This window comes from Micropterus dolomieu, linkage group LG05 (genome assembly GCF_021292245.1).
Source record: "Micropterus dolomieu isolate WLL.071019.BEF.003 ecotype Adirondacks linkage group LG05, ASM2129224v1, whole genome shotgun sequence".
NCBI classification, from domain to species: Eukaryota; Metazoa; Chordata; class Actinopteri; order Centrarchiformes; family Centrarchidae; genus Micropterus; species Micropterus dolomieu.
The window spans coordinates 3,601,544-3,627,618 of NC_060154.1; the positions used below are offsets into that span (position 1 = coordinate 3,601,544).

General features: G+C 37.6%; 1 protein-coding gene across 1 annotated transcript in view; it reads right to left on the reverse strand.

The window, feature by feature from the left end:
• Nucleotides 1-936: 936 nt before the first annotated feature.
• The window catches only part of brinp3a.1 (bone morphogenetic protein/retinoic acid inducible neural-specific 3a, tandem duplicate 1), a 48,353-nt gene continuing 23,214 nt past the window's right edge, over nt 937-26,075 (reverse strand). The window contains exons 4-7 of the mRNA XM_046049890.1: nt 13,005-13,110; nt 12,340-12,576; nt 7,557-7,779; nt 937-2,871 (exon numbers count right to left, since the gene is read on the reverse strand). Coding sequence (XP_045905846.1) covers nt 1,755-2,871; nt 7,557-7,779; nt 12,340-12,576; nt 13,005-13,110 — 1,683 coding nt within the window. The 3' untranslated portion in view covers nt 937-1,754. The remainder of the gene's footprint in view (nt 2,872-7,556; nt 7,780-12,339; nt 12,577-13,004; nt 13,111-26,075) is intronic.

Consider the following 26,075-nt stretch of genomic DNA (forward strand, 5'->3'; position numbering starts at 1 on the left):
CATAATACCACCTCTTTAAGGAGACACATTCTCTCAGTTAAACTTCCTTCATATTGTGTCAGTAATTTAATAGGTTAAATATCATGTCATATTTTGAAACTGAAAAATAAAAATGTTAAAAGGCTGGAACTCAGTGTTTGAAAAAAGCTTGAAATCTAATTCAAAGGATTTTGCAGGATTGAAACTAAGTTTTGAAAGCTGCATGTTTTGATAGGCAGAATACATTTAAATCTCTGCAAAAATAATTTATATCTGAGTTTTACTTTTTAGAACAGGAATATTTTATTTTGAAACTTTTGCGGATCTACATTTACACTTGTATTGTAGATTTTTCTTTCAGAGTTGAGTTTACAATATCCTCTTGCGAGCTTGTGAATCACGTGATTTCTGACAACATTGCCTCGCAGCACGGGATACACAAACAGGATGCATGGTTCTCTGGAAGACAAGCTAATACACTGGGAGAACAGTGACAAATTTGAAGTGTGTGTGTTTGTGTGTGTGTGTGTGTGTGAAACCCTTAATAGAATGCTGCAGTTGTAGAGAAGGAAAACTCAAATCCAAAATAATTGCAGAGATTAGATTTTTTTTTTTTTGCATCAAAACATTATGCAAGCCTTCAAAACTTTTTTCATTAGAGGTTAAGTTTCATGCTTTTTAAAACTTTTTCAGTTTCAAAATATGACATGGGTTAGGTCAACTCAAACTAATTTGCTTATTAACAAACAACAAAGAGGGACCAGAGCTTTTTCACTGCAGGTATTTGACATGTCAAAGCAGGAAAAGAACAGGTGTTAGTAGGGCATCTGTATTCTACATGCTGGCTTACTGTTACACCCAAACATGATGGACTCTTTATGTTTAAAAGATGTATTCAGCAATAAGCAGTCATTAATATCACATTCGCATGAAAAGTACACCATCTATAGACCACACATAAAAATGTATTTTATTTAGTGTATTAACAAATTGTATTATACATTTTATAGTGTTTTTGTAACTTTTGTTTCACAAACAACAGCATTATAAAAATAAAAGCACAAGTAACATATATTGTGATTGTAGTGTAATTTTTTTTTTCTCAGCAAATCTGGAGTAATACAGCATCTATTTATTAATTTTGTTTGTTTTTCTTTTCTTACAAAAATTTGTAGTAGAGTTTAAAAACAGGAGTGAGTTTATTGTTGTATGGAAAGCTAAAAACAATGAGGCTCCCATCATGTTCCAGGTTAAAAGGGAGGGGTATGATAATAAATCCAGTATTTATGTTTTATTTCTGCACCTGGAAAATAAATGTGACAAGAAAAGTACAAACAACAAAAAGAAACATGCTGGTGTTGAAATGTTTATATTTGTGAGATGATTACATTGCTTGGGTAATACTTCATCAGCAAAAGCTATTGTTTACGCATGTGAGTGACTCAAATTTGTGCAACCTACAAATGTCAGTACATTGGCAACATATCAGTGGTGGTAGAGGTTTAAATTTATATTATTAACCGTCAAAGTTATTATCATCTTCAGGAGAGGAAAAAAAATATGAGGCAAGTTTGGTGAAATCCTCCTTAATTCTATGTTGTACAAATTTATAAGAAAAGCTGACATGAGAATCTCAAATGCACTCTTAAGATCCGTGATGACAATGAAAATGTCCCCCAAATGCCCCTTGCAGGGCTCCAGAATTGCTCTTAACCATCATCAGGCCTGTGTGATAACTACTCTGCCATCTGTGCACCTGGCCGCCTGCCCACTTATTAGCTACATAATTTGGTTGTTTCGTATTCCATCGAGTTGGGCTGCTTGGCACTGAAAGTCTGCAGCGCTGCCTGGATCCTGGCAACGTCTGTGGTGGACAGTTTAAGCCGGTGCCGCAGCAGACAGGAGAAGAGGTCCAGAGGCTGAGCTCCGGGAGGTGAAAGCCTGTTGACCCGATCCCTGATCTCCAGCAGTTGCAGCAGGGCCGAGTCCTGCGATCCCTGAGTATATGGGTAGTCTAGCTGTAAAATCAAGTCCTGGATCGCTTCTGGGTCAAAGTGCATACTATAGCCATACACCTGAATGCTGTTAATCTTCATGTAGCCAAGATTCCTCCCCGGTTCCAGGTACTCTAAGGGTTCATAATATACAGTTCCATTCCCGTCACTTGAGGGCCCTCTGATCCGGCTTCGTAGATAAAAGTGGACTGTCTCAAAAAAGGTTTTCCACTTGTTGCCCAAAGTCAAAGTCCAGTTATAACAGTCATAGGGAAGGTCTAATTTAGTCCTCTCCCAATCTGGGTAATTATTCTGGTCAATGGGCATGATCCAACTTTCTGAGTGACTCCCCCCGAATGGGTTGATATACACAGACAAAATGGGGTCTAGAGTGCTGTTCTTGGTAAGGCAGATCTGTAGAGACATCCCCAGAAGCATGTGGACATGGTTTGACTTGTATTTATTACTTTTTAGTGTGAGCAGCATCCTCTTTCTCCATGATGGGTCGAACCAGTTATTCAGCCTGACGTCGTTGCTGACAAAGATCCCGTGGATGCTGATGCGGTTGTCACGTTTCTGCAGAAGGTAGCGGAGCTCCAGGTCCTGCAGGTCTGTCTCAAAGCCGATGTAGTGGTCAGTGGAGTCGGGCACTTCATTGCGGCACACGCCCTGGCTCAGCATGTAACCCTGGTTGCAGGTGGCGCAGCGCGAGCGGTTCTCATAGGAGCAGGAGGTGCAGGAGGTGCCCTCGCCCACAGTGCAGGGGATCACACCCTGGCAGGGGGGGTGCTCATAGGGGCAGGAGCAGCTCCTAGTCTCCTCCAGGTAGGAACCAATGTGGTTGTTCTCACTGCAGTACATGATAGAGAGGATGTAGTTGAGCCAGTAGCTGAAAGGCCTGCAACAGAGACACAGCAGTATGTAAGATTTACTGTAGATATAAATACATTTATGTAATAAAATTACTGATGTTTACTAAAAATGTCTCATGCAGTGTGGGGAATTGCCACATGGAAGCTATTTTGAATTTTGTGACACCTGGAAAAATGAAGAGAAATTGTTTTAAGTCTAATAGGTGAAATATATGGAAATAGAAAGTTATCCTTTGTCCCTCTGTCAAGCGTGATTATAGTATTATGATATATATATATATATATATATATATATATATATATTAGTCCTCCACATGTCTGCTAGAAAGGCCCAAGTTTAAGCACTCCATTTATATCTCTAAACATTTTGGTCAAATCCGTCTAGAAATAATAACTTAGATTACAGATTTGACACAGAAGCAAAAGATGTTAAGTTAGACAAAAAAAGTTAGAAATGTAAGTTTAGGTTTAGCACAAAAAGTAACTAATTTTCTTCATCAGGTGATTAACACTATCTCCCCTGGCAGGATAAGCTAACAGCAGATTCTGATTGCTATGTTGTTTAATTTTGATTGGTACTGGCAATACTAAACCCAGACATGTGATCATCTACCTTAAGCCAGTGAGAAAAGCACAGACAAAAACATAAATTCAGATATTTCTCATGTATAAAACCCTTTATTGCTCATACTTTGGCAAAAATAATAGATGAATAGATTGATGATTTATGTTATTTTTTATTGATGATTTATTATTATGTATTTTTGATACATCATTGAGTCCAGAGTCATTATTTTGAGTCAGTGACTAGGACTATATAAGTAACAGTTGCTAAATGTTTTATTTATTCTTTGACACAAACTCTAATGGTAAATCAAAATTCCTGAGATTGTTTGTGAAAAAAGGAGCAGATGGACCACATGACAAGAATTTAATGTCGGAAATTAGTCTTTCACTTTCTTTGTTCCACATCTGTCATTTCCGAATTCGCTTTTGTTCTCCAGCAGAGTTAGTAGTTTGGTTATTGTGTTTGTGTGCAGCTGCTAAACTAATTTAGGGGAAACAATGGCGCATGTATAAGTAATGTACAGTCAAAAACATGTTTTTGAAGGAAAAAAAAAAAACATTTGTCCAAACAGTTGTTTGACTAAATAATATCTGGGCTGCATAGTGTGTGCAGCACAGGGAATTTTAGCTTTAATGATGACTATTACTTCAAAGCCATTAAAGGTCAGCCAAGTTTATTTCCACAACTTCACAAACCAGGTTTGGAGCAATTATATGAGGCATATTCCAGCATTTCAAAATAAGTGTCTACATCAGTATATTTTCTGGAGGACCATTTCCCATTTCTACATAGGAAGAAATACTATGGCAGTGCTGACTTTCCCTTACCAAATGTTTGATGAGACACAATGATAAATGTCAAATGTACAGAATATGAGTGTGCATAGCATCGTCGCCAAAGGAGAAGAGATGAAAGAAATTTGAAAGAAATTTCAAACAAAACCCTTTTTCTCCAACTCAACTGATACTTTGGAAGATACAGTATTTTGAGACAGTCATCTCATAGAACTATGATAATTTTTGTTTGATCTGATACAACATATTGAAATGCAATTTGGTTTGATTAAACATTGTAAAGAGAGAAATTTCAAGACTCTTGGTCTCTTGGAAAATCGCCATTTTGCAGGAATCGCACAGAAATGGCAATGTTAGTGTGATAATATACTCTGCTATGTAATGATAATGGAAAAATTTTACATGTACAAGACATCTTCACATTGTACTTCAGCATTAAATGCGTTCATGTTGTCACACTCGACATTATTGAGGAATGTAATAAATGAGCATGTCAGTTTTTGCTGCTTTTGGTAAGCAGCGTGAACATGCAACAGCGAGAAAATGCTGCATACTAATGCTAATCCTTTTAATTTAACTATAATAAGATAAACATAGAATTACTAATTACACTTTCTTTGAGCCAGGTTCCAACTGATTGTGTTGTTTTATTTTTTTGTGAGAAACATTATGTCATGCATAAAAAAAGGCATGATGTCTATAGAAAACTTAAATTGTGGTGTTTATTCTGCTTCAAATCAGTTTTACCACAAGTGCTTTGAATCACCAAGCCACACAAATACTATTTCAACATCATAGTGAGTGTACAGTAATCACTGTGTTTAGAGTGTGACAAGACAAATTTGAAATCTGGTGACAGTAGATATAATGTGTTTACAGTCTAAACAGTATTCTGCTTCTCTAAAACTCATCAATTGGAGTCAGTTGTGGGTATCTCACCTCCAGAGTGGAGGCTGTGCACAGCAAGAGAGAGGAAGCTGTTCTGCCCTCATAAAGCGCATAGTGTCAGCAGGACATGTAAACTGTCATGGAGACGCAGTGTGCAGTATAGGCCAAAGAGAAGCTGGGTGTTCACTCTGCAATCTGTTCACTGTCTGTCTCATTTCACACAGATCAATGCCACACACAAACTTTCTCCTTCTGCTACAGATTCAACTTTTATTAGTGAGCAAAACTTTTTTGTCCATAGAACATTTTTTCCATTAAAAAGTGGTATTTATTTACTTTGTGTACCACAAAAAAACAGCAGATCAGTTGTTTTGTGCAGCTCCATCACTTCTATTCTGACACCTTGTATTCTCCCAGTGCAGCTCAAAACTGAAAAACACATACTGTCCTCATCTTCAAAGACGGTACTAGAAAGCTACAATAGAAGCTCCAAAGTGGATCTACAGCATTAAATCACAAAGCATATGATATTTTTTTATGTTTTATTTTTCTTCATCTAACAAAGACCATGATGCTTCATTACATAATGGCTGCAGAGATGCATGGATTTCTTTTATAAAAAGGAAAAATAAATCTTCCATGAACTCCGTCATTACGGACAAGGCAATATGGAAAGGTGCTGAGGAATAGAGGAAATCATTGTATTTTTTTCTGCCGAACTGCAGTTTGTTGAGCTCAGACTTGTAATGCCTCGCTAATGTCTTTGGGGGGGATTTTTTAAATTCTAAATTTAGAAATGATACCCCACTAATATGTACAAAAGTTTTGATATAGAGGAAAATACAATATTTCAATTGAAGGAGGGGGTTGTATCTTGCTCAGCTTTTTACTCTTTTAATATGAAGTAACAGACTTTTCTATAGATCTTTAGAGAGCACTAGGTTATTTCACCTCAGACTTCTGAAGTGATCGATCCACTGTTGAGCATCAAGTGTTGACCATAATGAAGAGTTTAAACTACAATTAAACATCAGGTTTCTTCAACTTGCACTCAGGAGCCTTTAAATCAGCCTTTAAACTCAAAAGAAATAACAATTTGATACTTATCGTGATAATTATTGATATTTTTGACCATATCGTCCAGCCCTAATCCAAAATATCTAGTTTAAGTATTTACTTAAATCACTCCCACTATCTCTTAATACTGCATTTACTGCTCTCCCTAAATTTGCCACAGATATTGTCCTGTTGAAATATTGAAAGAAAGACTGGTGCTACACATGTGGCTGTGACTTGTTTGTTTGACTCATCTCCACATATGCTACAAGTCACTTATTATTTCGTCATCTAATTTCATTGTCATTTTTTTCGTAGTTTTGCTGCTCTTAGTGTCACAAGTAGTCAAGACTACCGATGTAAATGAGATCAGCCGCAGTTCCCCAGATTACATAAAGTGCCGGGATATGATGCCAAATGTTTTGACACGCGTTGTGCAACTGCTATTGTATTACCATTCCCTCCTTCCATATTTTGCGCCTCTAAAGAGGAGCAACTCTGTAGTTCACTTGTTGTTGTGCTCTATGCTAAAACTTGCTATGCTATGTTGAAGAGGCAATAAAAAAATCTCCAAAAGTAGAAAATTAGAACTTGTAGCAGGTTAACAATACATATTGTGTGTGTGTGTGTGTGTGTGTGGTCTGATAAGATTTTGTAGATGATTGGTAAAATGCTGGTATAAAAAATAATATACCATTTGAATGAACAGGGATTATATGTATTCCCTTATTTAACTGGACGTGAAGGTGGTGGGCGATGGGAGACTGTAGCTGCAGCTAAGAATCACGTTGCAGAGGATGAATATTTTGTTTGCCACCTGAAATAGATCCTAAAATAAACCTGGCTACATCAGCAATACTGACTTAATCACATTTCTTTTTCATAAGTTTGGAGTCTGCAGACTATATGAGGTTTTTTCTTGTGAAAAACACAAAAATAGATTGAATGATCTACAGAGGAGACATGGGAAACTTTTTTTGTCTGCGATTTCATCACAGGCTAACCAACAGGAAAATCTCCCAGACTTAGCATATTCCTTTAAAACACTGTAAACTTTAATTTCACAGGAGGATGGCTTTGATTTCTTGGATGTACAGGAGACACAGGCTGGGAGTGCAGCCAAGTCATGAGGTGTGACACTGTAGCTCAGTTCAGTGGGATCTCAGGTGAATATCAAGCACTTATATATTTGTGTATTATTAGCATAATGCCTAGTTGGGGGGATAACAAAGCGCTGCACACAGAGTGGGCTGAAGAAAATAAATGAGCATTGCCATTCATAGCTTGCTTGAAAGGACCTGTGATTTGGAATTTTCTCTTTTTTTCACACATGCACAACCACACACGGACACACACTTCCACATCCATATCAGAAAGGTCAGCAGAATACTTATCAGTTTCTCACCTCTCCCTCAGCATAATAATTTTGGGCTGAGTTCGACACCTCTTGCTGAGGGTGAACAGCTTGTTGACGATGCGTCGTGCTTTGCTCAGGAGCTGCTGGGTGCTGAGTTCCAGCTGTTTGTAGCGCTGGTGTATCGCCGGCTCCATCTTCCAGAAGTACTGGATGGCGGATGTGTTCAAGGCGTAGGATGTGGGAAGCCTTCGAACGAAGTTCTGAAACTCATCTGGAAGGCAGGGAGAGATGCAAGATGAGAGCTGAACACTTTTTTCTTCACCAACACAGGCTAAACTAACTCTCACTTCCTTCCAACTATATTTGGATAATTTAGTCAGACCAAATGAGAGAATCACTTTGCAGAGGCCACATGGGCTCAAGAGCCGCAGGGCAAACTGGAAGTGATATTGTTTGACATATATGCTAATGGGAAAAAGCAGAACTAAATACAGAGTTTGAGTAAGACATTTTTTTCCATTAATGAACAGCCAACAGCTTTTCCAGGGGTAATACTGTGGGTCTGCCAGTGAGAAAATAGTATGGACAAGGAGCACGGAGGATAATATCTGACAGTCCTTCAGTACAATACACACCAAAAAGATTACATTTTCAGTGCATTCAAGAACAGTATCATCACCATTGTAATAATCATCAGTTGTATGGAAAATCGGTGCAATTGCCACACTGATGACTGCACTGTTTGTAATTAGTTAACGTTATCTTGATAATACAGCATCTGATTAGAAAACCAATTAAGTGTCAATGGCGTCCCTGGTGATTATGCAAGGTGTATTACATGTTCCTGTGAAATTAATACATTGATTAAACAGCTTGTAATAAAATATATTAAAAGGCTATTTCAGGGTGCAGTGCTTGCCCATTGCAAAAGTTTTCATTGACCACTGTTGGTTGATGCACCATGCACATAAGGAACAGGCGGTCCTGAGGAGATTCCACGTCGTCTTAAACACACGGTAAGGGTGCTGCAAATCCTAATTAATATAGCATTTTTTGGGGATGACTTTCAGCCAAATGTGGACTAGCAAATCCTTACAGCAACAGGGCTATGTTGGATCATCTCAAAACAAACTACAGCGTCCATTTTCATTAATGAAAGAACATGTTATCTAAAGCAACAGCATGGCTAACTGATGTATTTTTATCATAACAGTTTCTGAGCCACAACAAAGATGTATGGCACAAAGAAATAATACAGGCTGTGGATATACCTACAATATCTATTAGTAGAATCAATTTGTTTTTTCAGTCTTTTCGTGGGATTTGTTGACAGCAAGAAAAATGTAGAATGGCGCCAGACTTATTATTTTTAACTTTGTTTTGACATTTGTAATGATGTATTTTATTGTTTAACTTATTTTTAACTAGTTATTGAGTTCTTTAAACGCTCTTTTATAAATATTACAGTAACATTTCTAAAGTTATTGCAAAAGTGACATTACTGCCCGTTTTTAGCTAATGCAGCAAATATGATAGATACATGACAAATTAAAAAAACTTTTTCACATTAAAAAATTCTGTATTCTTAAATAATACAACCTAGGATATTATTTTTTACACAGAGAGTATAAATCACTTTTTATGTTTATTTGTTTAGAAAAATTAAAAATCTCTCAAAAAGTTAAATCACTGATTTAACTTTAAAGCAAAGAAAAACGAGCTGCAAAGAAATGGGAAATTACAATATAACAAAGAAAGCATTAAAAAGCAAAAACAAATCACTTGCCAGTGTTATTAATGCACTATTGTCTCAATCTGTCTGTTTTGTTCATAGTGTGTATATATGTGTTCTCTATACAGTAGTCTGTGTTTGATTATTATTGACTTATTGTATTACTGCATAATAATGATTATAATAATAATAATAATAATCTTTATTTGTAGAGCACTTTTCAAAAACAAGTTACAAAGACAACAATACAATACCCAAAAGACAACAATACAAGCAAGAAAACATTGAAAAGACTAAAATACTCGTTTAAGATAAATATAAAATAAGTAAAATAGAATAAAATAAAAGGGATAAAATAAAGTCAAATAAGATCGGGAAAGGCTCTCCTATAAAAGTATGTTTTAAGAAGGGAGTTCACTGACTCAGCCAACCTGATTTCCTCATTGACCACTGTTGATTGATGCACCATATGTATAAGTAAGCACATCGTGAGCATTACAATTCAGAGTCAAATTCCTCATATGTGTACACATACCTGGCAATAAAGCTGATTCTGATTATATCATCAGACCACATTCAAAAATTGTGGTGTAAAATTAACACAATATGGGCTAAAATTGCTTTTAGAAGGTGCCTCTTCAGCTTGGTAACATGTCAATGTTTTTCAGGCTTACATACATTATTTGGTCATTGTCAATAGACTGTATATTTGTTTGTCAGGTATTTGATGCACAGGAGAATACATTGATTAATTTAATACAGCACACGAGACAGTAACTAAACCTGTTCATAGCGTTGAGTTTCCGGGGAGATGTGGAAACTGAAGAGTTGCTGCTGAAGTAGACTTTTATTTTATCACCAAGACAACGATACCTCATCCCTGGAAACCCACTCTCTACACACCATTATTATCTTGTCATCCACTGAACCCAGGTAACAGCGCTTCCCTTTTGTATGATTTTAAAAATAGAAGCCACTGTCAGATTTGGCACAGACACTGTCTGGGCATAATTAAAAATAACACTGGTGGGTGGTGGTGGAAGGTAATGTTGTGTATCAAGAGACGTATTTGGCACAGTCTTCTTAAATTGCTAAATTATGAGGTTAGAATGAATAAAAGATGTCTTAGCAAGTGGGTTAATTTTAAGCAAATTTTCTAATTAATTTGACAACAATTGCAAAATTTTTAAATATATTTTGACCAAGACCTCTTGGATCAGTATCTATTATACTCCCTGACTTGGTATATATTATACCTTTCTAGTCAAAGGATCTCGGTCCTCTGTATATTTCAGTATACTATTAGGAACATGACTATTATTTGTCTGACTGAATAAACTGAAGATCACTACGCAACTGTATCAAGCAGTCACATCAAAAATTGAGATACAGATCCAGCTATAGAATATTTCCAAATGAAAGCATATCACACTCAGTGGATGGTCGAAGCAAATCATGTTCGCCATCAGCTGACTGTGGAAACCTCATTTAACAACCAGAGTCATGATAATTAATATCTCTGCTCTGCTACTGATGTTAGTTCTTCTCTATTAGATCAAATATACAAGTGAATCCCCAGGGGTTCCAAGGGAACTTACTTATACTTACTTATTATATTATATTTTTTATTTTTTTTACAGCACTGTAACTGCAGTTCTCAGGGCACCTTGCTGCTTAAGTTATTGCTGTGTGCTAATCAAGTTGCCCTTAATATAGAAGCATGTAGCCAGTAATAACACACCCTGCCAGTTAGGTGCACAAAGAACAGCTTAAGGTAGGGCTGGAAATGACTGAAAGAGCTAGACAACGTCACAGCCTGTGAATGCAGCTCACAGTTTAAATAATGACGGGGCGACAGAGCTATGTTTGAACCTTCTGTAAATGCACTGTGAGGGTGCAACATCGGAGTTAAGTGTTCATCAGACAATAAGTGTTCACAGTTCACACTTTATTAATATGATCACCTTCCAAGAAGATTCTTTGGATGCTTGTGTGAGAATGCTTTTCTCACACTCATCCCCAGTGAGCACAATGGTCAGTTGGTAGCTGGGTGTATTTTTACCATGCTACACAGCTGACAAATAAGGTTAACTGGAAAACTGGCTACAACTGAGCTGCAAAGTATTACATCACAGGTTACATCATAGGCTACTAACAGAGTACAACAATTGTAGTTTGTTTCTGGGGTGTGACAGCTCCCCCTACACTTCTGAAAAACCTGCAAATGCTACCCTTTCATCTTCTGGACATTGAGATTTGCACCATGCAATTTATGTTCACAGACAAGCTCAAATAGCAGCAAAAGGTAGTTGTTGGAATGTAGATGAAAAGCATTGGCAACATACACTGTGAGATGACAGATTTGTCAACAGTTAAAGAGATTTTTCTATGCCGTTTCTACTGAGTGAGCTCTCTGGCTGTATTATACCACTGAGGGACATGTTGTCAATCAAAAAGCAGGGCTGCTATATGGCATTGTTGGATTTACAGGATTTTTCGTCAATGTGATGAGGTACCTTAATTTGTCAAACATTTCATTGATTTTTTAAAAAACATTTTCTCAAACCAATTAGTAGAAATCATGCCATATTAGAATATATATATATATATATATATTGTAAAAATACATAAGCTGTGTTCAGTTGAAAATTCAGTTGATTAATGTCTACTGATTGTTCGCGATGGTGTTTTAACAAAAACCTATGAAAGTCAAGAGAGATAAAAAAAAAAAACATGTAAAAGTGCTTTACACTTATGAGACAGATTAACATTTTTATGTAAAGATTTATAAGCTATGACCACAGCTTACACACCTTAAATGCATAAAATCTAAATAATTTCAGTTAATAGGCAGGAGATGCTCATTTGTTTGTGTGTGCCTATATATATATACTGTATATATAATGTTTTTTGGTATAATTTTAGAATCCATGTTAGAATTCTTATTACATGGATTGGATGCAATTGTCCCTAGTTTGCTTGGCCTTTCTGTCTGTTTTCTTTGCCCATAGGCTCCTCTAACAATGGGATCTAATTTGCTGTCAGTGGGAGGGCCAGAGCCATGGAATAAGTGCGAAAATGAGGGAAAAAAATACTGACCTGACTCCTCAAAGTCTTGGTTGGCCAGGTTCCAGGAATCTCGTATTTTCAGCAAACTGGCTTCCATAGCCCCGAGATCCACCTCAGGGCAATTACACTGTGGGTAGTCCACAGCACACTGGCACCAACAGTCATTGTCGTGGCACACAAACTGGCCCTCCTCATTACAACCAATGTAGCTGAGTGCTGCCTGCACAAACCTGGCCCTCAGGTACTCTGGCAGTATTGCCTGAAGGCCTGAGGAAAGGACAAAAATATGGAAATGTCATGTATGAATACAGAGGGAGCTGTAAGTACTTTAGGTATTGCAGAAAATGTTTCAATGGTGGTTATATGGTAGATCTGTAAATGACTGAAGGCCGGCACTCATCTCTCATTTCTCTGTTTTTTTGCCACCCGTGACATATGCTTGCCGTCACATGCAATATGCTGATATTCACTTAAAGTTTTATTTTTACTGCACAGTTCTGCTACTTTTGTTCTGAATCATTACTGTCTGGGATTCACTTCAAAACTCTGCAAGCATGCATGGCAAAAAAAAGCGAAAGAGTGATTGAAGCTAAATTCGTTCTGACACTCTCATGCTGCAGTTATAAGCTTGCCAGAGAACAGACACTGTGACAATTCCATCAGAAATTGGGGGAGTTCAATTATGGATGACCAACCTTGCAAATTAATCTTGTTTTCAGGGCTCTGAACCAAAACGGAGCTGACAGAGTCGAGGTTGTCATAGTTACTGCATCCGAGAGGGCCCGTCCTTGTTTCGGTCACCTAAAGGGAGGAAAACAGAGGCACACAACAATAATCCATACTGAGAAAGAAACCCACTAATGGCATTAAATATACAGAGACAGGGAGAGAGGGATAAAGGAAAAGAAAAGCAAGAAGAAAAGAAGGCACATGACTAAATGTCATGCAGAATAAGATTAACATCAACCTTTCCCTTCACTATCTCCTCTTCTGAGAAACACAAAATATATTATGCATTATTTAGGCTTCTCCTTTGTGCAAATCATATTTAGGACAATGTCTTTGTAAGCTAATGAGCTGGAAATTGACTTGTGATAAGGATCCCTGGAGTAAAGTGTAATGAGTAAGTTGTGGTGTCATCTGTCAAATTCATCTCTACACGGTTTACCCATCACGATGCCCACTGACACCCATATGATGCTAAATTCTATTGTGATGCTAGTGTAAGCATGTGCTATTTAATTATATATGCACCTGAGGATTCATGTAATTGCTTGGTGGAAATTTTTACATGAGGTATGCAATGTTGTTACAGGCTAAAATGTGATGAGAGGACTGGCAACAAAATCCTCTGTCAATTGTGGACCCGTTCTTCAAATGTGGCTTAAAAGCATACTCCACCAGTTTAGAATTGCACTCCTATCCCGTCCTAACACCGCTAATCATTATACAACTAATCATTAACTCCAATTTAGTTGGATAATTGATCTGTTAATCCTGGATGAAGATATTTTGAATTGATTATCTGTTATTTCAACAAGATAAAATGTCTACAACTATGCCAGAGGCACTGTGAGACTGGGCAGCAGGAATTCATAATTTTCCGTCACCGTGAAATGTGCGGTGACCTGGAGGGCAAAACAACAGTCCAACATAGTGGCTCACACCGCAATTCCTCCGTAGAGATGCTGCAAAAGCAGTCGATTTTTTTGGGATCAACTCTCAACTTTAGAAAAAGAAAAATATTAACGCAAACTGCCAGTGTTAGGCATATCAAATCCATATCATTTCACAGCATATGTAGAGGGTGGGAAAATGGCCTCTATTAGAAGTGAAAATAAAAAAAACCCTAATTTTTTTTACACATTAGCTATTTCATACGTTAGTCCCCTTCACGTAATACATTTGTTACATTTGGTTTTACTGTGTAAATGTTTTCTTGCGACAGTAGGTGCCGCTGTAATACCAGCTTCAGTGGGGAATTTCCAATTCAAGCCCGTGTTGAGCGTGTTACGGCAGAATAAAGACGGCGCTTGAGTTGGTCACACATGTATAACCGTGTCTGTTCCTTACTGCTTCGCAGGTATGTAAAATATGGTGTAAAGATACTGAGATCAAGTGTACAAGCCACCAAGATGTTAGATAAGTGTTCTGCTAGGTTTATGAGCGATATAAGTGCTCAAATACAGAGTTTGAACAGTTTTGTGTCGATTGTAATTTCAAGCTAGCATTCATTGTTGTCACTGCCTAGCTAGCATGTGATGTAGATGTAGATAACAATGTAAAAGGGACACTTTTTGTTGTTTTACGTATACTGAGTAACAAGCAGGAGAGTATCGTAGTAAAGGAAAAGTATCTAATTTCGAGTTCACCAGAATATGTGACAATACACTGAGTTTGTGGTAGTTCGTGCCGTTTTTTTTTTTTAATGGCGGTCACCAAATGATGTTGACTCATGTAAATACACTCACGTAGTTCTAAAGCAGAAAGGACTACACAGAGATGAGTTATTGTTTAATTGTTAAATTTATCATTTCACGTCTTTTGATATTGCAATTATGTATATAACATTCCACAATATATTAAATATTGTTAGTGCTAATGCTGGTATTTGGAAGCTATGCAGTCAGAAGGGAAGTACTATGTAGGAGTCACATTCACTTGAAAGGTAAATGAGATGTACATGATCTGACTGAAAGATGACTAATTGTAAGCTGTAACTGAAGATACAAAACTATCTTTTGATTAAGGATAATGATATGTGGATTGTGATTTTAGTACAGAATCCGGTAACACATACGCTGCCACATTTCTACCCTTAAAAACCGCCAGGTCCCTGCCTCCGCTCGACTGCAGTATGTTTACGTTTAACTTGTGGGGAATTACTCACCTAACACAGCCCCGGCTTGTCTCTGCCTCGATTAACAACTATCCAGCATTTCCAGCAACTCAAAGATACAGTGTATAACTTGCTTATTGGTTGGCAGGCAGCGGAAAATAACGTCTTCTTTTCTGGCCTCCAAGGCAGCGTTTTCCCGTCATGTGAAAACTATGAATTGAGCTAAATGCAAACATCAGCATGCAAACATGCTCACAATGAAGATGATAACATTGATGCTAAGCAGGTATAACTCTTACCAGTTTTACTCTTAGTTTGGTGTGTTAGTATGCCAACATTTTCAAATTAGCACAGTTTGATTCATCCTATGGGGATGAATGTCTGTACAAAGTTTCATTGCAATCCATCCAATAGTTGTTGAGATATTTCAGTCTGAACCAAAGAGGTGTGCATGCTGAAAAATTAGCTATGTAAGATTTATCTTTTCTGTGAACATCTCCTAAAGTGACACAATAATAAACAAAAACATTAAACTTCAAAATCAATGCAGAATCGGTGCTTCTGGTATATCTACGGTCATTAATTAATCTTTATTCCTTACCAGGACAAAGATTGCAATGTCCTTTCACGTTTAACATCCTGTGTTGTTATTAGGGCTGAACAACTAATTGCATTTGCGATATTATCGCAATGTGATAAAACGAGATTTTCTAATAGCCAAGGCTGCGATTACACTCTGGTCACGACACCCAAGAGTAAATCAGTCTGCAGACAGAGCATCGACTTCGCACGTTACGCTGTACCTTGACTTGTTGTTGTACAATGGCCTTAAGCTTGACAGAAGCTGACACTACAGAAACTTCAGTGTCACACAGGAAATGAAAGTAGCACCCGCCACCGCGGGTAACGTGGTGGTGGTAGATGAAGTTGTTGGGCCATCCGCCGCTTTGACGGACAGAAAAAATGCACAACATAAAGACGCATGTAGTATGGTAAGCGTATTGTGGCAATCATCGCCAGCGTCACGGGGTGGAGCAACGGATAAGACACATGCCTTTGGTGTGAGCGACCCGGGTTTGAATCCACTGTGACACACCCATGTGTCCCTGAGTAAGACACTTAACCCCTAGTTGCTCCAGAGGCGTGTGACCTCTGACACATATGGATATATATATATATATATATATATATGTATATGCTTTTAGTAACTGACGCTTTTATCCAAAGCGACTTACAATTGCGCTATATATATATATATATATATATATATATATATATATATATATATATATATATATATATAGCAATTGTAATGTGTTCACTGAGAATTACTAAGCATGTCTATTAAACACGAGAGGCGTCCCTTGTTTTTATTTCTGTTGGCCAACTTTTGAACTGAACCTCAAACTGAGTATTTTTTGTTTGCTTACTGTGATATAGAAAGATGGACTCCGAGGAGATTTGAACTGAGATAAGGACTCATTAAATGCTGGTTGAACTGTGGGTTTTGTATTGAGGCTTACTGTATAATACACTGTGGTGAACTGTGTTTTTTCTTGTAGTCAGTAGGTAGGCCGACCTGATGATATTATATCATATTATTTAATGCCACAATTTGGCTCTGGGATTATCTTTCTTATATTATTATAATTTGATACTTCTTCTCCACCATTGCTCATAATCAGTGTTGGGCAGTAACGCGCTACTAGTAACGCGTTACTGTAATAATATTACTATTCCCAGTAACTAAGTAGTGAAACTAGTTACTTAACAGTAATATTATTACTAGTTACTAATGCAAGTAACGCTGCGTTACTCGTTACTGAACACACCATCCTTGAAGTGAATCCACGACTGTGCGGCAGCTCAGCAGCACCGGACTTTGTTGTTCATGTCCGCTGATAGCCAAAACTAAAGGAAGAAAGTAGAACGAGGGAGAGAGGAGTTCTGTCTACAGCTGTAAGTAGCTACTGCCATTAATGTGTCACAGTCGGATGCAGAGAACATTGTCGTCTAGTGTAAACCAGCAAAAAGCTTTCAACCACGAACTTCTGATTTATTGAAGCATCTGCTGAAGCAGCAGCGCAATGTGAAACTTACAGAAAGAAACTCCAGCAGCTTCTGTCACTGATGGTTGGATTCGTCGGGAGAGAGGGGCTTTGATGTAGCGTTTTATAACTACTGAATACTGCTCTTATAAATAGGCTACATGTGCAGCAGTTTAAAAGTAAAAGGCTATATGCTTTGTAAAAAACATACTCCTTGCTGCTGTTATTGATATGATATTAGCTAAAAAGTCGGGAGAGACAGCTTTGTTTGGGGGTGAAGGGGAGTGGTAGTGAAAGTAGTGTTGACCGCCACATATTGATTTTAGGCGTTTTTAAAATCATATTTGATTGAGGAGCATGTATTCGTGCAGCACCTCCTCTCTCTCTCTCTCTCTCTCTCATGAACACCGCTGCACAAACCTGTCCAAAGTTAGAATTATTTTCCAAAACCGTTCAGCCGTAGTTGTTATCATTACCACTAGCTTCAAGTACATATGAGGTTTATTGTGGTTGTGCCTAAATGGTGGATAAAATTGTTTCAAAAGTGTTGGTGGCTAAAAGATTGTCAGAACATAATTATAGTACCTGCAACATGATTGTTAACATTATTTTTCACTTTTTTTACGCCTTTATTTTTTTAGATCAGTGTATAATACACAACGCTCTGCCGATATGAACTGACATGGTGTAACATGATTTTTGGCTATTTCGGTGCACCTGTGGTGAAGTTGAAAACAGTTGAAAACTACAATGTCATTATTATTGTGAGTAGGTGCGATTACTTCAATCATGACCAATCAAGTCATCTTTTTTTTCCCACCTTTTTGCAGTTTTCACAATGGTAGTCTGACAATTTGGTGATGGAGAGAACAGTGTAGAGAAGGTTTTCTCTGAGGAAACTGGTTTGGTTGTGTGAGAGGTGTAAAGTCTCCATGACAGAATATTTGACACCCCAAGTAAGCTATTAAGGGTTGGAGGATATTACTTCACTGCAGCTTCAGGGTAGAAAAGACGTTTGGTTAGCATGAGTTTCTCCCGTCCCAGGAGAATTCTTGTACAACTCTAGGAAACAGTTCAGTGACATGGAGTGAGTTGGCCAAACAAGTTGGCAGAAGTTGTTGGTTTGGCACTGGAGAGGGTCATCTACCAGCCAATCCATAGAAGATGTAGCCACCCTATTTATCCAAAGACCATGTGTCATAATGGCATTTTTGTATATCTGACAATTTGTCAAAAGTCACATTAGACAGTTTCAATCCACAAAAACCACTGAAAAGAAGATCTACTCATGAATGCTCTGTCATGAGAGGGAGTGTTGGGGGCATCAGCTGGAGAGGGAGAAGACATTTTGGTTTTACACACCTATTCTAAGTCAGGTTAATTGACTCAGAACATGTTTAACCATGTAGGAGTAGGAGAAGACAAAAATCACTTCAAATGAGGCACATTCAGACAACTCTATCCAGCCTTTTCCCAGCTCATATTTAGGAGTGTTTATTTGAGGAAATATGTGTACATATAAAGGCCTGTGGACAGTGAGTTGTGTGTGCAAGGATTGTCCAGATTGTCCAAAAGCCATTATTTGTCTGAATAAACAGTCTGTGTCGTGAACATCACTGTGTCCTTGTGTCTGTGCTGGGGAGCCGTATGAAATAACTTTGCTTGGTGAATTTATGAAAACAGCATCTGTGATTTGTACTTTCATATCACCATAACTCTAAACACCAGTGATTGGGGGAAAAAAGTATAGTAGCAAAGCTGTTATGTTGCAGAATGTAAGCATAGTGTCCAATGCTAATGTAGCAATTTGATCAACAAGAATTAAATAACAGCAAACCTAACAGAGTGTAGACGACTAGATTATGTTTTTTGTACAGCATCTGCTGCTTGCTTGTATTTACTTATGAACAGGTGAAAGGAAGCTGTTTTCTACCTGCTTTTAATAAAAGCACCTCCTGTGTACTAGGAGGAAAAGGATTCTCTGGGACAAATTAAGCTTCTGAAGCTGTTCAGGCTGATAACGGATCCATAATTCCACTCTAACTGAATGTGTTTACTTCTATTACCAGTTGCGTGATATTAAAACTCCCTGCTCATTCTCAGCTGGCTTAACTCCAAAGCAGATTCTATATTTACATTTATTCTAATAGTGATTCAATATGTGGGATGACGAAAAGCCAATTATTTCAATACAGTCATTTTCAGTTTTCCACAATCATTGGGCCATATAATCAAAAAAAAAAGAGTGATGTATTAAGGTACTAATAGGTTCTAACTATGTGCAAGCATGTACAGCAGACAGATTATATTATTCCTATTGATTTAGGTGACCATGTAGCCAAACTGAGTCGGTATAGTCTTTTATAACACAGCCACTATTAGTTATTCTGGATGTTTTTGTACCATGCTCATTTGAATGGCCTTGTGGTGTCATTGTGGTTTTAAACTGTTCCTCTGCATTTGAAAAGTGGTCTGGGTTGTGCTAAAAAAATTGTTTCTGAGCTTCATGTAATGCAAATTCAGGTGATTACTTTCACAAAACACAATTCCACTCGAAACTTGGTAATCAAAAAGTTTCAAGGGGCTTATTTTTTTTTTTTTTTCCTGTACTCAGTACTTGTGTTTGTGGCAGTTTTTATGAGATGGCCTCCCTCACAATAGAAAATGAGTAGACATAATTTCATATGACTGAAGAATCTAAAAAGATTTAAAACCCTTTTTTGAAGCTGCTGGTGTAGGTTTTATCAATGACAAATTGATAAAAACAGAACTAAGAGTTGCAAATGTCTGTTATGATTCATGGCAAAAGTAACACTGGTGGCAAAGGTCAACATTCACACAAGCAAAGCAAACTTACAAGAGTAAAAAAGTCAGGTAGGAAACTTAAACACTGCTATATAATAAAGTTTGAAAGTCAACTAAATTAATCAGAAAGAAATAGAGGTCAAAGAGGGTTTTCTTTTTTACACGTAGTGATGAGGACATACTACATCAATACAATGAAATAAAAAAAGTTCCAAATTCAGAGTGCAACTCTAGAAGCTGGGTAAAAACTTGGAAGTGAGGAACAAAAGTTGAGTCAAAACAGAATACCTTCTGAGAGAGGCATGAAAAGATCTCAAAACTTTTGCCGCAAGTCTTGAAAGATGCAACTATATCCAGGGCTCAAAGGCATAACACCAGATTTGTGCTGATAAAACACATAGGCCAACACACAAAACAATACTGTAGAGTCTCTCCTCTCCTTTGAGCTCACAGTTAGATTGCTCACAATCTCAGCTCAATCATCCTTGACAAAAGCCTGATTTAGAGCATGCATATATCCAGGTTCCATGGGCAGCAAAGATAAACTGCCAACCTGAAGGGAAATCCATCTCCTTCGCTGTCACTTGCGAATTATTGCCAAACACCATGACGGTGTCTTCTTTTAATATTTTCCCAAAGGTCCAATTTAAGTAACAACATCTCCTTGCTAGATTAATAACAGCAACTGTGGTATCCAGCCAGGAGGAAAAGAGAGAGTTTTGCCGCTGTGGGCAGAAAAGTTGTCTTTCTTTTGACATCTGCTTTTGACAACTACAAGGTCAACGAGAAAAATAAATACAGAGAGACATGAAGATGAATAAAAGCTGGGAGCCATGTATGTGCGATATACATCCAGTGTCTCTTTCAGTCTCCTACTAAAAAAAAAAATACTGAGCAACTTTTATTTTACCAATTTTCAATGACTTAAATATAGTCTTTTGAATACAAAGATATCATAATTTTTGGTAGGCCAGTCAGATCGAGGTAGAGAGTGTGGAAGAGAGAGAGTAACTGACTTCCATTTTTCTTTTTTATTATTGACGCATTAACACTATTAATTAAAATCCGAGCAGCCTCTGTAGGGATCTGCAGATTAATTTCTAACACAGACAGATGTCCAACTTAAAGGGGAAAATTGACCAAATGCAAATCTAAAGATGGCTTTTCTATGCATAGCAATGAGACCATCTGCAAAAAGAACCCAGTGGAGCAGAGCATGTGTGCACAGTCAGCCTTCTCTATTAGAAATCGACCCCAAAAAGAAAAATCCTTTTTGTATATTTCACTACTTTGAAGACCTCACGGGACATTTATTTGTAAAGCCGAGAAAACATGCCAGTGATTCCAAAAATGTGATATGTAAATGACATGGATCGGTTGGTGGCGGAATTATTAATGTGCCATAATTGAGTACAAGATAATTGTGCTGACTGTGTTGGAATAACTAACAGCTGCATTTAATGGAACATTTAATTGCACTTAAAGGCTTTCGTAGAATAAGCAGTTTGTGATGCTAACACATGCTGGAGACGTGACTTGTTTATCTTATCACGATGAATTTCACTTTGCCCTTCAGGCTTGCCTTTTGATGTCTTCTCTCTGTCTAAATACTCTAGAATGTATTAATGCTGCTAGTCTTTGTGTATTGTGTAGAGTTAGAGTCTTTTAGACTTGGCTTTTCTTAATGTCTTCAGGGCTGACTGATACGGCTGAAAATATACATCACCAAAATGTTTCTCATCACAATATCACAAATCAGAATCATAAACGATTATGTTCACGTTCAGTGCTATGTACCGTATTCTCCTGTTATGCATTACACTACAAGAGTGCTGGAGTGACCATGGTGGCACAGCAGAAAAACAGAAAATTGTTTCTAAAAATGCAAAAATTTCAGAACTGTATGCACAAATTAGAAGTTCATTCATACAGAATCCTGTTTCAGTTTTCCATAAAGCTGTTCTGTATCTGTCTTCGACCAATCACCGTTGTGCACAGAATCCCTGAACCAGCAAGCCTTTAAGCTGACAAGTGAAAAAAGCTCAGTTCAGTACTAAGCTTCACAAGTATGAATCTACATATATACCTATACAATATTGCACCACAGCAAGGAAAAAGGAGGTAACAAACAGCAAATCAAATACAGATGGGTGATCGGTATATCTGGGTGAAGTATCTTAGTAAGGTTTGATCGCCATAAGTCTCTGAATTGGTGGAGAGCACTGCCTGGCGCATGCATCCAAAGTCTGTGGCGACTGCCAACGTCATAACACATTTGATTCATACAATTTTCATCACACCTTTCACTTAGCACTCTTGCCCTGTATGAAAGTATCGGCGTTTACAATGTTTCTGCACTCATTTATTCATGCTTTTTTCTTTAATTGTCACCAGTCTGTATATTCAAGCAAGTAAGCAAACATCCCCGAGTGAGTCCTGAAGGCAACCTTTTTAGCTTCATATTACAGTGTCGGTGGAAACGGAGCTTTGCCTGCTGCCAGACACATTGTTCAGGGCAGGGAAACACTGCTGCTTGGAAAGTTGACATAGTTTCACTCTCAGGCAACACAGCGCACAAGTGCAGTCACTGAGGACGTACCGTTTCAACTTTTGGACCAGATGAGAACCAAAGCCAGTTTTTGGCATCTTAGATTGGACTGGATTTAACACTGCACAACTGCTAGTTTTACTCAGATTCTACAGTGGAGGGGGAGATATTGTCGGGTTCGGTGTCAATGGCTACTATGATGCTGTAGGTACCTCTCTAGCGTCATTTGTGGCGGTGCCCCTCTAGTTTTACGTTGTTGATGACGTCGTATAAAGAGCGAGAAAAGTCTGCAGATAAATCAAACGTTCATCAATCAATAAGAAATGTAAAATATATCATAAAATCTAAATCATAGTATTATTTTCTCTCTCAAAATAAGCAGGACTGCTATACCATTATAAAATAGCTGATGTCACTGAGAAACTGGAACTGAATATTTAAAGTTAAAAATGTAATTAAATAAACACGATAAAAGGAAATGATGTTACACGTCCGCTGTTAAAATACCTGTATTATCTAAATCAGATTATTCCTCGTCTTTGCACAGTATGTAGATGGATGATAGCCTGTGTGTTATTGGTGTGGGGCCTCGGCAGGGCAAAGCAGCACTTAGCCTGTTAACATGGTCCACTGATACAGATGCCTCTGAGGCACATCCATTATTTAAAAATGTAAGGCTTTAATGTTATTATAGGACCAGTTAGGCGAGAGCATTTTACTGATGAAGATTCATCACTGCTGCGGATCCCTCGTATGAATAATTCCACGAAAACGGCATACAATGTCACTTAGTGAGCTTGTGTTGTCAGATTGAGCAACAATGGACTTTAAATGGCTGTACTTTCTGCTTGCTGGATAGCATTAATGTTTCATAAAAGAATCATCGCACATTTCAAAATTGCCTCATTCGCTGCACCTTCAAGAATTGTCATTCGCTTAATCACGGCATAGTAGATTTAAAAATCCACATTTGCATCTGAGATACGTTTACGCCTGTTTATTCAGTCTTTGAGGATTTCAATGCATGTTTTAAGACCACTTTGTTGCACTGGCTTAGACTCTAATGTCAACCAGCGAGGGATAAGCTTATAAACTCTGAGTTAAAAAAAAGGGGGGAAGCGGAAGAAAATAGCATCAGAATGAGATTTTTATGTGCCCTCGATTAGAGTAAAAAAAAAGCGTCATGAAGCCACAGGGGAGCAGAGGGGAACCTCTGAAAGAAGAAAGTGGAAAACTAATACTGTAGCGCTGTTGTGTTCATTGAGTCTCTTTAAGGGAATCTAAGCCATGGTCTTTTACAGAAAGTACCACTCGCTTGAAAAGGGGGGAAGAGACCAAATTAGATTTTGTGTATTTATTTTTACTCTCCAGGATTCACTTATTTTAACCAGTTGCAGATTAAAGAGAAAAAGAAGTGAGATTCTAAAAAAATCTTGACATCAGAACTCACATGAGACTAAAGCAAGGAGCTATCCGTTATCTATTTGTACCATATGATTATCTGAGGTCTTCACCTCTAACATATCAAGAAAGAAAACCTATAGGTCCTATTAAATGTTAGGGGGTTGAGAACACGGTGAAAAGACTAAATAAAAAAAGAATTTATGTTCTTTTCTTAATTATGATGATGCTAATAAACATTTCCTTGTAATGAATTATTCATCATGCTTGTGATAACAGAGTTAAGATGCTTTGTTTTTTTATTTGGTTTTGTTTTGTTTATACTGCCATCAAAACTGCCCCAAACCCAGGGAGCTGTTCTTTGCAATGGTTCCTCAGCAGCCATTATCTGATTTCTGAAGCTTGAGTCTTGCTTGTGTTCTTCTCTACTCCAACAAATGAAGCGTAACACGGCATGACTGACTGAACACTCAAGGCGAGCACAGCAAATTGGGTCAAACATTCCTTATCACTTCTCCTCCCCGTCAATGATATTCTCCTCCCAACTTTAGTTTAATGAATCTTCGATACGGAGGAGCCTGGGCTGCAAATCAAAGGTAAGCACATTGATTGATGCAGCATTTCCTGTGTACCTGCCACACCTTGATCCTGGGCTAAAAGGCCTGCTAAATAAGGCCCGTCTGTCCTCGTCTCATCTCTTCTCCTCGGTCGCATATGACACCTTAACTCATACCAAAAAATGTTTGACAAATGACAGAGGCTCTCAAAGGAAATTACTGAAATGGAAGGGCTGATTCATCACACTATGTAACAGCAGAGACATTTTTTTCCACACTCCTATCTCATTTTCCCCGTCTTTGATTATTTTCCAGTGCTGCTGTGCTCAGTCCTCCAGGCCTTCAGGCCAGACATTTCTGCCATTTTAATATGTTATCTCTTAAACCAGGGGACCAGTGCTCTTCTTAAAGGCAGCTTTGTTTTGGCATCCATCTTCATTGGGGTGAGGTAAAAACCTATGTTTGAAATTAAAGGCTGCTGACGCCGTGAATATTTTACATCAGTTACCTGAAAATGCCTCACAAACAAATGTACCTCAGAGGGCTCTTTCTCTATTCATCTCAATCAGAAGGGTTTTTAGCAGCACTTTGGTTCAATGACGGCTGCCAAATCAACTCTACATCCTCTTGCCAATTCACTTTAGAGAATGTACAGTTTTATCTCTCATGGACTGTATAGTGGGGCATCACTAAGGACAAGTCAATGAAAAATGGGCTGCAGCTCAGAAAAAGTCAAGCAATTTCAGCTATGCAGTCAGAATGAGGGAAACAGACTCTGATGTTTCTGCTTTTCCAGTGGATTTCTGTCTTAGAGACTGCTTAAATAATCTTTGGTTTCTACCTTGTATAAAAAACTGACAACATGCCAACACACCACTCCACCAATCATTATGTAAAATGTAGACATGTAAATTACAGATCACAGATCACTACATAATATTACTGGTGAAAGACTAGTCATGTGTCTCAAACCCCAAGTAATGAAGGGATGTTTTAAAACATGTACAGTCAGTTTTTCTCATTATTTTCACATTTCATTTATAATATGAAATCAAAGCTACCCCGTTAAAACAACATTCAGTAGAGCATAGATTAGAAAAAATTGTTAGGATCTTACATAATGCTATCATCACAGATAAACCTAAAGCTTTAAAAAAAACTTTATTCATGGGTTGAGAAAATTCTCATCCTTCTTAAGCTAAATGAAACGTTTAACAAACAATCCGAAAAATGCATGGTCAAAACAGGGATGATATTTTTGAAATACTTGATTTTAATAGGAAATCAACAAATAATACTACAATAAATTAAAACTGGTACCTTCATTTTAAAGTGACCTTGACCTTTCTTAGGTCATGTGTGATGTGATTAGCTAAATGAAAGAACTAGCGTGTATGTATGTGCTGATGATGACTGAGATTCAAGTTGAAGGCTCAAAAGAGATAGTATGTAAATCTCACATTATTTAGTCATAGAAACTGACCCCAGGGTCAAGATTGAACTTTCTTGTTTAAAAAGGTATTTTATTGTCATTGTGGCTTTAACAAGAAAAACAGGTCCCACAACAT